Source organism: Papio anubis, chromosome 9 (assembly GCF_008728515.1).
Source record: "Papio anubis isolate 15944 chromosome 9, Panubis1.0, whole genome shotgun sequence".
Taxonomy (NCBI): domain Eukaryota; kingdom Metazoa; phylum Chordata; class Mammalia; order Primates; family Cercopithecidae; genus Papio; species Papio anubis.
The window spans coordinates 49,048,739-49,063,443 of record NC_044984.1 but is presented as its reverse complement, the minus strand read 5'-3'; the positions used below and the strand labels follow the sequence as shown (position 1 = coordinate 49,063,443).

At 50.1% G+C, this 14,705-nt stretch overlaps 1 protein-coding gene across 6 annotated transcripts; it reads left to right on the top strand.

Annotated features, from left to right (window-relative positions):
• The first annotated feature begins 286 nt into the window (after nucleotides 1-286).
• On the top strand, nucleotides 287-9,296 carry NFE2 (nuclear factor, erythroid 2). 6 transcript variants are annotated; one of them, XM_009180883.4, is made up of 4 exons: nucleotides 335-602; nucleotides 980-1,253; nucleotides 6,066-6,235; nucleotides 8,022-9,229. In XM_009180883.4, the coding sequence occupies exons 3-4, from the start codon at nucleotides 6,122-6,124 to the stop codon at nucleotides 9,027-9,029; spliced, it is 1,122 nt and encodes a 373-aa protein (XP_009179147.1). In that variant the 5' UTR covers nucleotides 335-602; nucleotides 980-1,253; nucleotides 6,066-6,121; the 3' UTR covers nucleotides 9,030-9,229. The 6 variants fall into 6 exon arrangements, with proteins under 6 accessions (XP_003906539.1, XP_009179147.1, XP_031506902.1 ...); XM_031651042.1 differs by having other exon boundaries at nucleotides 366-602; nucleotides 1,124-1,253; nucleotides 8,022-9,296; XM_003906490.3 differs by lacking the exon at nucleotides 980-1,253 and having other exon boundaries at nucleotides 287-602; nucleotides 8,022-9,292.
• The last annotated feature ends 5,409 nt before the right edge of the window (nucleotides 9,297-14,705 follow it).

The window sequence follows — 14,705 nt, the reverse complement described above, 5'->3', positions numbered from 1 at the left end:
TAAGCTAGACACCTGGTCCTTACCTTCAGCTGCCTTCCACCTTGATTTGACTCAGTTTCCCCATCCCTAGGAGAGCCATGGGGACACAAGGCGACGACAACCTGTATAAAGTTTAAAGGTCACGTTCGAGGGGACCATCAAGTTGGAATTCATCAAACGCATGGGAGAAACACAGACCTGGCTGGACTCCTGGACTGAAAACAGGGCTGTGAGAGGCTTGGAGCCATGTGTGCCCCCGCTGGCCAGGAGCAAGGTGGGGGCGGGGTGTGGGCAGAAACCACATCAGGCTCAAGTTTCCTCTCTTGGCCGAAAGGGGCAGGAGGAGAGGACAGCCACGGGGAAAGGGGAGGGTTGGAGGAAGGACTGAGAACTCAGGCCGAGGGTTTCAGACGCTGGTGCTCCTGCCTGGGGTTCCTGTGCTCAGCCCAGCCTGAGCCTCCATACTCAAGGCTCAGCAATGGCCCGGGGGCGGGGCGCGGTCCTCGCACATTCTCAAAGGTAGCCGGGATCCTCGTCCAGCAGTGTCAGCTCAGGCTCAGCCTCCCCAGAGACAACACCGGGAGCCTCATCTCTCTCCTCACTCCGCTGGGACTCTGCCACAGGTGCCTGAAAGGCAGGGTGGGTGGGGAGGATTCCAGTGGTATCTGAGGGGCAGGCTGGGGGAGTGAAGGAGGTGAGGGGGGAAAATAACCAACTTTCGGTATGTTCTTAGGAGACTTCAGACTTTTAGATCGCCCCTGGTTTAGGAATCTGATATATTTGGGAACTCCTCTAGGAGAAGACCTAAATGGTTTCTTGGGTGCTCTGGGATCCTTGGGGTGGAGGCTGTGAATGGGGACCAGAGAGTGGTCTCCCCAGGCAAGGCACCGCTGAGGGACTGGGGAGTAGCCAGGAGGAATCCTTCAACTGGTGGGCTACCCTGGGGGAACCAACAGACTACCCTTTCCCCAACTCCATTCCATTACTCTCCCCTGTCTAGGCAGCTGAGAAGGTTTGGGGAAAGCTGAGGAATTGGAAACACTGGATATCTGAACCTCTGAGAAGCGTTGCAAGGTGGGGCGGTTGGATGAGAGATCGCCTCTGGGTTCTTGCCTCCCTTGCTGTTTCTCTTCTCTGTGCCCAGGGGCAGTAGAGATCAGCTGGACCTGGAGGGAGAAGGAAGGCATCCCAACCCCAGCATAGTTGCTTCTAACTGGAACTCTTGGCTGCTTGGGAAATAGGGGCTTGTGAAGCAGTGGAAGAGAAGAGAGGAGGTATCAGAACTGCTGGGGCTGGGATCCCCTAGACATCGGTACCAAAGGACTGGAGTTTGGGGTCCAGGGATGAAGTGACAGGATAGCAGAAACTTGTCCCCCTCTCCTTTGTTTTCACACATTTGCTTGAGTCATGCATGTCCCCAGGGCACTGAGCTCACTATACTCAAATCTCTCTCCCTCCTTTTTTTCCCCTTCATTCTGTCTCACCTCTGTGTGCGTCTCTCTCTTTGGGAGTTCTCCCTAATCTTTCTAATAAGTTGCTTACCTGCCAACCCATATCCCATGTTTTACTAATCCCTCCTCATCCTTTCACTGCACCTATTGACACAGGGAGAGGTGAGGTGGTCAAATAAGCCTCCGAAAAGGGATCCTGAGGCAAGCCCCCTCTCATTGTTCCCCCTTGTTAAGGAAGTTAAGAGCCCTGGGGCAGCAGCCAAGGCCAAATGTATTCCTCTCTCCATTATCCCTCTCCAAATGGTCCTCACTCTGTATTCCTAAGCATGAATCTCCAATATCATTCTGTGAGTACTTAGGGATTGTGATAAAAATCTTTCTGGGTAGGACCACCAGGATAAGAGTAAGGAGGATGGACTTTAGTCCCTGGTGACAACCCCATTTCTACCTAATCCACAATATTGGGGAGTAAGAGAAGGAACAGACAACCCAGTGGGAGTAAGATGGTTGTGTGACCTCAAAATGAAAGCTGAACTAAAGTGGGAGCTTCTTATTGTAAAAGAAAGGGAACACAGGGAAGCCCACTTCACTTTCCCAGTATCTCCTCAGTTTCTATACCCTCTATGGTGTTCTATTTGATCCATCTCCCTGATCTATCCCACTGCCTGCCAGCTCTGCTGTCCTCTGAAAGGTAGGCTCTGGAGACCCAGAGGGACCTATGCCTGGTGTATAGAACACCACCCATTCTTGAGTGTCTAGGGAAAAGCATCCTGTTCCACCTGCCACCTGGTACAAACTTGCTACTGCACCCAAAAGCTGGTTGGAATGGATCCAGAGGTTCTCCTCAACTCTCTCCCCTCCAAACTCCTGCCTCTCCTTGCTCCCCACCCCCCTTTTTTTTTTTTTTTTTGAGACAGAGTCTTACTCTGTTGCCCAGGCTGGAGTGTAGTGGCATGATCTCAGCTCATCGTAACTTCTACCTCCCGGGTTTAAGCAATTCTCATGCTTCAGCCTCCTGAATAGCTAGGATTACAGGTGTGCACCACCAGACCTGGATAATTTTTGTATTTTCAGTAGAGATGGGATTTTGCCATGTTGGCCAGGCTAGTCTCAAATTCTTGACCTCAGGTGATCCACCCACCTTGGCCTCCCAAAATGCTAAGATTACAGGCATGAGCCACCACACCCGGCCACTGAGGCACTTTAAAATGCTGATTCCTGGGTCTATGAATTAAATTCAGTAGATTTGAAGTGGCTTTCAGGAATCTGTGATTTTACATGTAGCCCAGGTGAATGTGGCACACAATGAAGTTTGTGACTCCCTGAGCTAGATGCAACCTACAGCCTTTCACAGCAATTGGTTTCTAGTCCTGTCTCCATTTAGGGAAGGGACTGAATGAGAAGCAATTTGCCCAAGGTCATGTATCCTTTTTTTTTTTTTTTTTTTTTTTTGTTTCAGTGTTTTACTCTTGTTGGCCAGGCTGGAGTGCAATGGCATGATCTCGGCTCACCGCAACCTTGCCTCCCTGGTTCAAGCGATTCTCCTGCCTCAGCCTCCCAAGTAGCTGGGATTACAGGCATATACCACCATGCCCGGCTAATTTTGTATTTTTAGTAGAGACAGGGTTTATCCATGTTGGTCAGGCTGGTCTTGAACTCCCTACCTCAGGTAATCCTCCCACCTCCTCCCAAAGTACTGGGATCACAGGCGTGAGCCACCGCGCCTGGCAAGGTCATGTATCTCAAGTGCCAGAGAACCTAGGTCTCCTGCCTCCTAGGGCAGGACCTTTGTACTGCACCTTAGAGTCAGATCCAAGAAGATAAAAGGAGAGACAAATGCGGGGTGGGGTGGGGTGAGTGAAGAACTATGAAGCAAGAGTCATTGTCTCTGCCCCCTAAACCCCTTCTCCATTCACTTTGCCTTTGGGCAATTTCCGCCAGAACCTGGGTGGAGGAGGGTGGGGTTCCGGTGTTGAAATGGCATCCTGGACAGACATAAACACCCCACCCACTCTGCCCACTGGCAGAGTTGCCTACACCAACTCCCATCTCTGGGGATGGCAATAAAACAAGGGGATGGAGGCAAGAGCTAGGGGAGATACTCTTTTAAAAGCATCATTTGTAGTTCCTACTAATTTTGTCGTAAGTTGAAGAGAAGATTCCAAATTAAATTGCTGTGCTGGGCCATCCTTGTGGTAAGTGGTCTAAGGTCATGCAATTTGAGATCATACAATCCTATCCTCTGTCCTTCTTTTTCTTTTCTTTTTTTTTGAGACAGAGTCTCGCTCTGTCGCCCAGGCTGGAGTGCAGTGGTGCGATCTCAGCTCACTGCAACCTCCACCTCCCGTGTTCCAGCAATTCTCCTTGTCTCAGCCTCCCAAGTAACTGGGATTACAGATGCCCACCAACATGCCTGACCAATATTTGTATTTTTAGGAGAGACAGGGTTTCACCATGTTGGCCAGGCTTGTCTCAAACTCCTGACCTCAGGTGATCCACCTGCCTCGGCCTCCCAAAGTGCTAGGATTAGAGGTGTGAGCCACCGCACCTGGCCTTTTTTTTTTTTTTTTTTTTTTTTTTTTTGAGACAGGGTCTTGCTCTGTCACCCAGGCTCGAGTGTGGTGGCACAATCATGGCTCACTGCAGCCTTGACCTTTCAGGTTCGAGTGATCCTCCCACCTCAGCCTTCTGAGTAGCTGGGACCACAGACGTGTGCCACTATGCCTAGCTAATTTCTGCATTTTTAGTGGAGATGGGTTTTTACCATGTTTCTCAGGCTGATCTCAAACTCCTGGGCTCAAGCGATGCTCCCACCTCGGCATCCCAAAGTGCTTCCCCTCTCCCACGTTTCCTTCATCCTAGCCTGCTTCCCTTTACTAATATGGCAGGGTATGTCTGTGTGCGTGCACATACACACAATGTGTGACCGTAGAGATCAGGAAGACCTTGCCAAATCTACTTGGAGTCTCTTGCTGACGGCAGGGAAAACAGATGCAAGGAAGGTGGGTCTCAGGGAATAGGGAGGTAGCATGAGGAGAGGGACTGACAGAGAGAAGATAAGGACACGGGTGAGGGTTTGCTGAGAATTCTAAGCTATCCAAGCAGAAAGGGACCTCCAAGGTCAATTTGTCCAACTCCCTGGTTTTACAAATGAGGAAACAGAGGCCCAGAGAAGTGAGATGGCTTGCTCAACATCACACTGCTGCTTTGTGGCAGAGCTGCAACTAGAACCCAGGTCAAAAGAAAAGGGACTGGATGGCAGTGTGTATTCAAGGCTCTAGAGGGACATTGCCCAGAAGGAGAAAGAGAGACTGACACTCCACAGAAAGAACTGATGAATGTAGATTTCCAATAGAGGTTTGGAGTATGAAGATACAGGGGCAGGAGGGGAAGATGCCTAGAAGAAATTATAGTCAAGTGGAGTCAGGTTCTAGACCTCATCCTGCTATTATTTATCAGTTTCAGTCTCAGCTTCTGATGTACCTTTAGAATCTTTGTGAAAACCAGTCTTTTTTTTTTTTTTTGAGACAGAATCTAACTCTGTCACCCGGGCTGGAGTGCAATGGCGCGATCTCAGCTCACTGCAACCTCCACCTCCTGGGTTCAAGTGATTCTCCTGCCTCAGCCTCCTAAGTAGCTGGGACTACAGACATGTACCACCCCATCACACCAAGCTAATTTTTGTATTTTTAGTAGAGACGGGGTTTCACCATGTTGGCCAGGCTGGTCTCGAACTCCTGACCTCAGGTGATCGCCTGCCTTGGCCTCCCAAAGTGCTGGGATTAGAGGCCTGAGCCACTGCACCTGGTGAAAACCAATCTTATAAACTAAGCTTGCAACATCAAGCTTAGTTCTTAACAAGTGCTTACTAAGTCTTTACTAAGGTTGTTGTATTACCTCAGAAGAGGAAAGACTTCTGGTTGTATGGGTTAAGGTATGGCCCAAATGACCCTGTGAGGACACAGGACAGAGGTCCAGTGTCTCCAGAGCCCATTCCTTCTGTGCCTCTGCCGCCTGCAGCTGATAAACCTCTTATCTGGCCCAGGCAGGGAAGCCCAGGGCCAGGATAGGAGGAGAGGGCAGAGCTGCTATCAGCCACCAGGCCTGGGCCATATCTTCGAGAGGGGGAGGAGCTGTCTGCTTGGCTCTTTCCACAACATGCTCTTGGGGATCCTGAAGCATATACTGTCATCATCTTGGAAAGAAAAGGCTGAAAACTTAAAACTGAGGACAGAGGAGGAAAGCAGGGTGACCCCTGATGTTGCCCTAGAAAATGAAAAACAAAATACAGGAAAACAGAGAAACAGAAGATCTGACTCTGCCCTTAGCCAGGAAAACAGTTTGGGGGAGTGAAAAGTAGGGGAAAGAGTGGGCATTTTGCCTGGAAAAAAGGTAAAGACCTTCTGTGCTACCAAAGGAACTGACTGTGGCCATAGTTGGCGAGGTGGAGATCATACCACAGGAAAAGATTTTCCGTCTTAAGGGATTGGTTGATGAGTCCAGCATGAGTGAGGATGGGGAGGAGGCAGTCTCTCCTTCCCTCAGGGGAAGCTGGAGGGAGCCCCTCCAAGGAGGTAGTGCAAACTTGCTGATCCTAGCAGGTGTAGCTCTAACACCTCTTTTCCTTTGACACAGGTTTCCAGAGCCATCTGGGCTTTCCAGGAACCTGGACCAGACTCTGGCCCAGTAGGATGTCCCCGTGTCCTCCCCAGCAGAGCAGGAACAGGGTGATACAGCTGTCCACTTCAGAGCTAGGAGAGATGGAACTGACTTGGCAAGAGATCATGTCCATCACTGAGCTGCAGGTGAGTAAGGGCGGGATAGGGTGGGGAGAGCGTGTGTCAGAGAAGAGAGAAGCAGGGAGTTGACCTGGACTGAGGCAGAGGGCGAGAGCAAGCAGGGCTCAGGGCTGGTAATGCTTCAGGCACTGGGAAAGGAAGAACTGGGAAAGATCTGGATGGAAGACACTGAGGAACATTGAGGAGGAGGAGTGGAGGAGCAGTGGTGGGGAGGGAATGATCTGATAGGGAGTGTATGCTCTCTCAGCAGCCACTTGACTCACATCTCTCTCTATCCCACCTCCTGCTGTCCTTCCCTTGCTCACCTTCTTCTCTTCTGACATGCCTCTCTGATCCTGCCATCTTCTTCCGTCATTACCTCTGCCTGCCCTTGGCAACTGGGTCCGTTTACTCCAGGTAGCAGAGCAGTAGTTCAGGGGCCTCAGGAAGGGGAGTTGGACTATGCCAGGGTCCTCTCCTCCTGCTACTTGGACAAAGGGGTGTCTGTTGGCTTAACAATGATGCCTTTGTCCCCAGCTGGGCTGGAGCAGGGTGGCTCCCCGATGTGGGTTGGGGGCCTTGTTTCTAGCACGTTCTCTACTTCTCACTGCACCTGGGCAGGGACAGAGGGACTGAAGAGGAGACGGCAAAGTTTGTGCTGGCTCCCCAAGGTGCTTCTTAGCTCCCAGCCCACCCCCTTTTACTGCCCTGCTACCATGCTTAGCACCCTCAGGATCTGCCCTAGGCCCTCTTCCCACACAGCAGCTCCCTCTGCTGGGCATCCGGGGCATGGCCAGGATCTGAACTTGACCCTTTGACCCTAGATAACTGCAGCAGGAAAGGGTTCTGAGGGGTCATCTTGAATAACAAGGCTTTGACTTCCTGAAGGAAATAAAGGAACATGAGCCATTTCTTTTTTTTTTTTTTTTTTTGAGATGGAGTCTCGCTCTGGCGCCCAGGCTGGAGTACAGTGGCACGATCTTGGCTCACTGCGAGCTCTGCCTCCCAGGTCATTCTCCTGCCTCAGCCTCCCGAGTAGCTGGGACTACAGGCACCTGCCACCACACCCGGCTATTTTTTTTGTATTTTTAGTAGAGACAGGGGGTTTCACTGTGTTAGCCAGGATGGGCTCGATCTGACCTCGTGATCTGCCCGCGTTAACCTCCCAAAATGCTGGGATTATAGGCCTGAGCCACCACGCCTGGAAGAACATGAGCCATTTCAACCCAGTAAGAGCTTTTCCAAGGAGAGTTCATAATTGTTCCAGTGTTAGGTAGACTTTTCTGCAGTCCAACCTCAGTGACTTCCATTCTTGCTAAAGCTGCGTTTTTCGTTTTTTCTTTTTTTGAGATGGAGTCTTGCTCTGTCGCCTAGGCTGGAGTATAGTGGCACCATCTTGGCTCACTTAAATCTCCACCTCCAGGGTTCAAGCAGTTCTCCTGCCTCAGCCTCCCAAGTAGCTGGGATTACAGGCGTTCACCACCATGCCCAGCTAATTTTTGTATTTTTAGCAGAGATGGGGTTTCACCATGTTGTCCAGGCTGGTCTCGAACTCCTGACCTCAGGTGATCTGCCACCTTGGCCTCCCATAGTGTTGGGATTACAGGCATGAGCCACGGCTCCCGGCCTTAAACTGCATTATTCTTGGAACAACTGTATCAGAACTTTGCAAGAAGCTTCCGATGATTATGGCAACTTTGTTTCCTTGTTACTATCTCACTGGGTCTTTCAGAAGAATCCAGCTTGGTCCTGAGAGAGTGTTGGTTTTTCTTCCTTAGTCTGTCTCCAAATCTCTTTGTGTCTTTCCTTGCAGGGTCTAAATGCTCCAAGTGAGCCATCGTTTGAGCCCCAAGCCCCAGCCTCATACCTTGGACCTCCACCACACACAACTTACTGCCCCTGCTCAATCCACCCAGATGCTGGCTTCCCACTTCCTCCACCACCTTATGAGCTCCCAGCATCTACATCCCATGTCCCAGACGCCCCATACTCCTATGGCAACATGACCATACCAGTCTCCAAGCCACTGAGCCTCTCGGGCCTGCTCAGTGAGCCACTCCAAGACCCCTTAGCTCTCCTGGACATTGGGCTGCCAGTGGGGCCACCTAAGCCCCAAGAAGACCCAGAATCCGACTCAGGATTATCCCTCAACTATAGTGATGCTGAATCTCTTGAGCTGGAGGGGACAGAGGCTGGTCGGCGGCGCAGCGAGTATGTGGAGATGTACCCGGTGGAGTACCCCTACTCACTCATGCCCAACTCCTTGGCCCACTCCAACTATACCTTGCCAGCTGCTGAGACCCCCTTGGCCTTAGAGCCCTCCTCAGGCCCTGTGCGGGCTAAGCCCACTGCACGGGGGGAGGCAGGGAGTCGGGATGAACGTCGGGCCTTGGCCATGAAGATTCCTTTTCCTACGGACAAGATCGTCAACTTGCCGGTAGATGATTTTAATGAGCTATTGGCGAGGTACCCGCTGACAGAGAGCCAGCTGGCGCTAGTCCGGGACATCCGACGACGGGGCAAAAACAAGGTGGCAGCCCAGAACTGCCGCAAGAGGAAGCTGGAAACCATCGTGCAGCTGGAGCGGGAGCTGGAGCGGCTGAGCAATGAACGGGAGCGGCTTCTCAGGGCCCGCGGGGAGGCAGACCGGACCCTGGAGGTCATGCGCCAACAGCTGACAGAGCTGTATCGTGACATTTTCCAGCACCTTCGGGATGAATCAGGCAACAGCTACTCTCCTGAAGAGTACGCGCTGCAACAGGCTGCCGATGGGACCATCTTCCTGGTGCCCCGGGGGACCAAGATGGAGGCCACAGACTGAGCTGGCCTAGAGGGGTGGAACTGGTGATGGGATTTCCTTCATTCCCTTCTGATAAAGGTACTCCCCAACCCTGAGACCCAGAAGGAGCTGAGTTCTCTAGACCAGAAGAGGATGACAATGGGAACGGGTGTTTGGAAGTTCCAAGGTGTGTTCAAAGAGGCTTGCCTTGACGAAGGGCTGGCATCTGTCTTCCCTGACTCAGCTCCTCAGGTCTTCAGCCTCCACCTCGTCTAAGCTTTGGTCTATAAAGTGCGCTACAGAAATAGCCTTTTACTGTGTCTTCCTTCTTGAGGGAGGGTGGTGAAGCTGAGATAACTATCTGTTTGAATCTTACCACGTTCATTTCATTCCCCCCAGAGCTCTGTATGAGAGGCACCATAAAATTTGGGCTTGAGGCTGGGCATGGTGGCTCACGCCTGTAATCCCAGCACTTTGGGAGGCCGAGGTGGGCGATCACTCCTCGTGAGGTCAGGAGTTCAAGACCAGCCTGGCCAACATGGTGAAACCCCATCTCTACTAAAAATACAAAAACTAGCTGGGCATGGTGGCGCACGCCTGTAATCCCAGCCACTCAGGAGGCTGAGGCAGGAGAATCACTAGAATTCGGGAGGCAGAGGTTGCAGTGAGCTGAGATTGTGCCACTGAACTCCAGCCTGGGCGACAGAGCAAGACTCCATCTAAAACAAACAAACAAACAAACAATTGGGCTTTCGCAGTACAGGGATCTACCACCTTCACCTCCTTTTCAGAGTAAGGGGCCATGGATGATCTGAAGAACCCCACACTCCCTGGTGGTGCCCTATTTGTAGAGCTTGGAGAGCTGCCCAAACTGGCTAAACACCCTATGCAAAGGTTCCTGATGTTTACATCTCTTTTCTCTCAATCCTCCCAGCACAAAAAAGCCCAGAATGCCCATAGGCCTTTCTTTTTTTCTTCCCCTCCTGCTTGCCTCTCAGCCTGGGTCCTAATATGCCAGAGTTCTCTCAGAAGATTGAATGGGCTATTCTTGGCTGGAATTTATACATCAAAATTTCAGAAGATTTCACACCCAAGCTTTGGTAAAACTCGCTCCACAGTGGAGTAAAATATTCATTCCTGTGAAACGTTTTCTCTGGTTATGTTAGACAAACACTACCCAGATCTTTACTTTTTTGAGAGACAGTTTCACTCTTGTCGCCCAGGCTGGAGTGCAATGGCGCGATCTCTGCTCACTGCAACCTCCGCCTCCCGGGTTCAAGCGATTCTCCTGCCTCAGCCTCCCGAGTAGCTGGAATTACAGGCATGTGCCACCATGCCCGTCTAATTTTGTATTTTTAATAGAGATGGGGGTTTCTGCATGTTGGTCAGGCTGGTCTCGAACTCCCGACCTCAGGTGATCTGCCCGCCTCAGCCTCCTAAAGTGCTGGGATTACAGGAGTGAGCCACTGCACCCAGCCAACACTACCCAATTCTTGTTTTGGGGCCCTCCTTTTCTAGAACCTTAAAGATCTTGTTTGTTTTCTTTGAGATGGAGTTATGCTCTTGTTGCCCATCCTGGAGTGCAATGGTGTGATCTCAGCTCATCACAACCTCTGCCTCCCGGGTTCAAGTGATTCTCCTGCCTCAGTCTCCCAAGTAGCTGGGATTACAGGCATCCACCACCACGCCCGGCTAATTTTGCATTTTTAGTAGAGACAGGGTTTCTCCATGTTGGTCAAGCTGGTTTTGAACTCCTGACCTCAGGTGTTCTGCCTGCCTCGGCCTCCCAAAGTGCTGAGATTACAGGTGTGAGCCACCGTGCCTGGGGTTTTTGTTTTTTTTGAGACAGAGTCTCACTCTGTCGCCCAGGTTAGAATGCAGTGCTGTGATCTTGGCTCACTGCAACCTCAATCTCCACCTTCTTTGCCTCAGCCTCCCGAGTAGCTGGGATTACAGGTGTCCGCTACCATGCCTGGCTATTGTTTGTATTTTTAGTAGAGATGGGGTTTCACCATGTTGGCCAGGCTAGTCTCGAACTCCTGACCTCAAATTATCCACCTGCCTTGGCCTCCCAAAGTGTTAGGATTACAGGCGTGAGCCACCATGCGTGGCCTAGATATTTTTTTTTTTTTTTTTGAGGCGGAGTCTCGCTCTGCCGCCCAGGCTGGAGTGCAGTGGCCGGATCTCAGCTCACTGCAAGCTCCGCCTCCCGGGTTCACGCCATTCTCCTGCCTCAGCCTCCCGAGCAGCTGGGACTACAGGTGCCCGCCACCTCGCCCGGCTAGTTTTCTGTCTTTTTTAGTAGAGACGGGGTTTCACCGTGTTAGCCAGGATGGTCTCGATCTCCTGACCTCGTGATCTGCCCGTCTTGGCCTCCCAAAGTGCTGGGATTACAGGCTTGAGCCACCGCGCCCGGCCGATATTTTTTATTAGTCTATTTTGTTTCTTCTTGAAACAGAATATAATTGACTAAGTTTCAGATTCCTTAGCCATATCAGTTAAAGTCCAGTCAAACCTCCCTGATATGACACAATCTCCTTGCTTGGAGTTGTATGGTCTCCAATATTCCCAGTCCCTGAGTTACACAGCTTACTTCTTCAGAATATTTTACGTTTACTTTTTATTCAAATTTACTAGCTCCATTCCAACATTAAAACCTTACATCCAAGTTCTGATCTAGACACCACAGGCTGAGGTGGGAGGACTGCTTGAGCCCAGGAGCTTGAGACTAGCCTGGACAACACAGGGAGACCCTACCAAAAAAAAAATAATAATAAAAAATAAAAATTAGTGGGTGGGTACAGTGGCATATGCCTGTGGTCCCAGCTATGTTGGAAGCTGAGGTGAGAGGATTGCTTGAGCCTGAGAGTTCGAAGCTACAGTGAGCCATGATGATGCCACCGTACTCCAGCCTGGGCAACCGAGTGAGTGTCTCAAACCAAAATGGGCACCACAGATACTGAGACCTAAAAGCAGCACAGTGATTAGGGAGATATGGAACGTGGTCTCTAGCCTAAGTTTAGGGAATGAAAACAACTTGAAGCGCTTCCTATTTTTTTTTTTTTTTTTTTTTGAGATGGAGTCTCACTCTGTTGCCCAGGCTTGAGTGCAGTGGGCTGATCTTGGCCCACTGTAACCTCAACCTCCCAGGCTCAATCAGTCTTCCCGCCTCAGCCTTCTGAGTAGCTAGGACTAAAGGTACATGCCACCACGCCTGGCAAATATTTGTATTTTTAGTAGGAAGGGGGTTTCGCCATGTTGGTCAGGCTGGTCTTGAACTCCTGGGCTTAAGCAATCTGCACACCTCAGCCTTCCAAAGTGCTATCACAGTCACGAGCCATCCAATGTTTCCACACCGGTTTTCTCTTGTTTTTTGTTTTGTTTTGTTTTTGAGACAGCGTCTTTCGCTCTGTTGCCCAGGCTGGAGTGCAGCAGCAGGATCTTGGCTGACTGCAACCTCCACCTCCCAGGTTCAAGCGATTCTCTTGCCTCAGCCTCCCAAATAGCTGGGATTACAGGCACCTGCCACCACGACCAGCTAATTTTTGCATTTTTAGTAGAGATGGTTTTCACCATGTTGGCCAGGCTGGTTTCGAACTCCTGACCTCAAGTGACCTTCCTGCCTAGGCCTCCCCAAGTGCTGGGATTACAGGTGTGAGCCACTGCGCCTGGCAATGTTTCCACATTTCTTTTTTTTTTTTGAGACGGAGTCTCGCTCTGTTGCCCAGGCTAGAGTGTAGTGGCATGATCTCGGCTCACTGCAACCTCTGCCTGCCAGGTTCAAGTGATTCTCCTGCAGCCTCCAGAGTAGCTGGGATTACAGGCGCGCGCCTCCACGCCCTGCTAATCTTTGTATTTTTGGGGAGGTGGGGGGACAGTCTCACTCTGTCACCCAGGCTAGAGGGCAGTAGCGCGATCTCGGCTCACTGCAACCTCCGACTCACCGGTTCAAGCAATTCTTCTGCCTCCGCCTCCTGAGTAGCTGGGACTACAGGCACGAGCCACTACACCTGGCTAATTTTTTTTGTATTTTTTAGTAGAGATGGGGTTTCACCATGTTGCCCAGGTTGGTTTTGAACTCCTGAGCTCAGGCAATCTGCCCGCCTTGGCCTCCCAAAGTGTTAGGATTACAGGCGTGAGCCACTGTGCCCAGCCAATTTTTGTATTTTTAGTAGAGATGGGGTTTCACTATGTTGGCCAGGCTGGTCTCAAACTCCTGACATCGTGATCCACCTGCCTCGGCCTCCCAAAGTGTTGGGATTACAGGCATGAGCCACTGCACCCAGCCATTTTGTCTCCCCATTTCAAGTTGCAAAGGGCAGGGGCTTGGGCTAGCTGTTCAGAAATTTAATTAGTTCACCTAAGAGATGTCAGGTACAGACAATCCCCGTGCACTCATGAAAATCACTAGTAAGACCATCTCACACACACGTACACACACACGTTTGGTGTGCTGACCTAACAAGGTGGAACATAAGTTTGAAAATAGAGCAGCCTGGGTTACATGGTCCAGTGGTTGCAGGAACTTGGGACAGGATTTTACCTTCAGCCTATTTCCTGATTTAGAAAATATGGAATTTACTTTTCACAATCCCATATAATGAAGTATGTAGCAAAGTACATGGAATGAAACAATGTTTCTCTTCAATAGGCATGCTTTTAGGAAACTACTATCCTCCAGTTGCCCTTTCCCTTCAAGGAAATCTGATTGTCCACAATAAAACCTCTAGTAAATGCCAAGTCACAAACTGAGACCCTGACATTACTTCCAAGTACCACAAGGCTGATGGAACTTAGTCCCACAGTTATTTCAAAACAGCATGGGTGTTAAGAGGCAAAAATTTCCCAATAATTCTACCTCCACTTTTGTTAGGTTCAAAACTGAGGCTGGATAAACTTTGCTTGAAAATATCAGAAAAATTTAAGTGGCCAGGCACAGTGGCTCACAGTTCTAATCTCAGCACTTTAGGAGGCTGAGGTGAGCAGATCCCCTAAGGCCAGGAGTTCAAGACCAGCCTGGGCAACATGGTGAAACGCTGTCTCTATTAAAAATACAATTAGCTGGGCACCTCTAGTCCCACCTACATGGGAAGTTGAGTCAGAATTGCTTTAACCCAGGAGGCAGAGGTTGCAGTGAGCAAAGATTGTCACTGCACTCGTCTGGGTGACAGAGGGACACTTCATCTCAAACACACACACAGAAAAAACTAAGCATTTGCTAGAGGGTACAATTATTACTTCCAAGATAGCCCTTACATTTTTAGGCTCACTATCTTTGAGAGGCTAAGTCTTGCCTCCCATTCAGTTTACTTTCTTACTCCTGGCTTGATAATTCTACTTTAGTATGAGACAGCTGGCCAATAAACCCAACTTGTTTGCCAAAGATGAAACCCATTATGTCCTTCTGCAACAGATGGTGAGCATAAGTCCCAATAGAGACCTACTGAGCTCAATGGCAGTGCTACAACTTGATTTTCCCTTGCCAGGAGAGCTAGAAAAAGGACATGCTCAATTGGATCAACAGTAAAGTTTACTTATTATAATGAGCCAAAAATTACTCCAGCAGTGAAAACTTATTTCTATTTTCATTAAACCATAAAGCTGAATGGGATGAATCTAAATATAGCAATTCACATTGTAATCAACCATATCCTCTCTAACCTGAATTTCAACGTTATTAACCATAGATATCACAAAGGAGGACAAAACAAGCAGAAA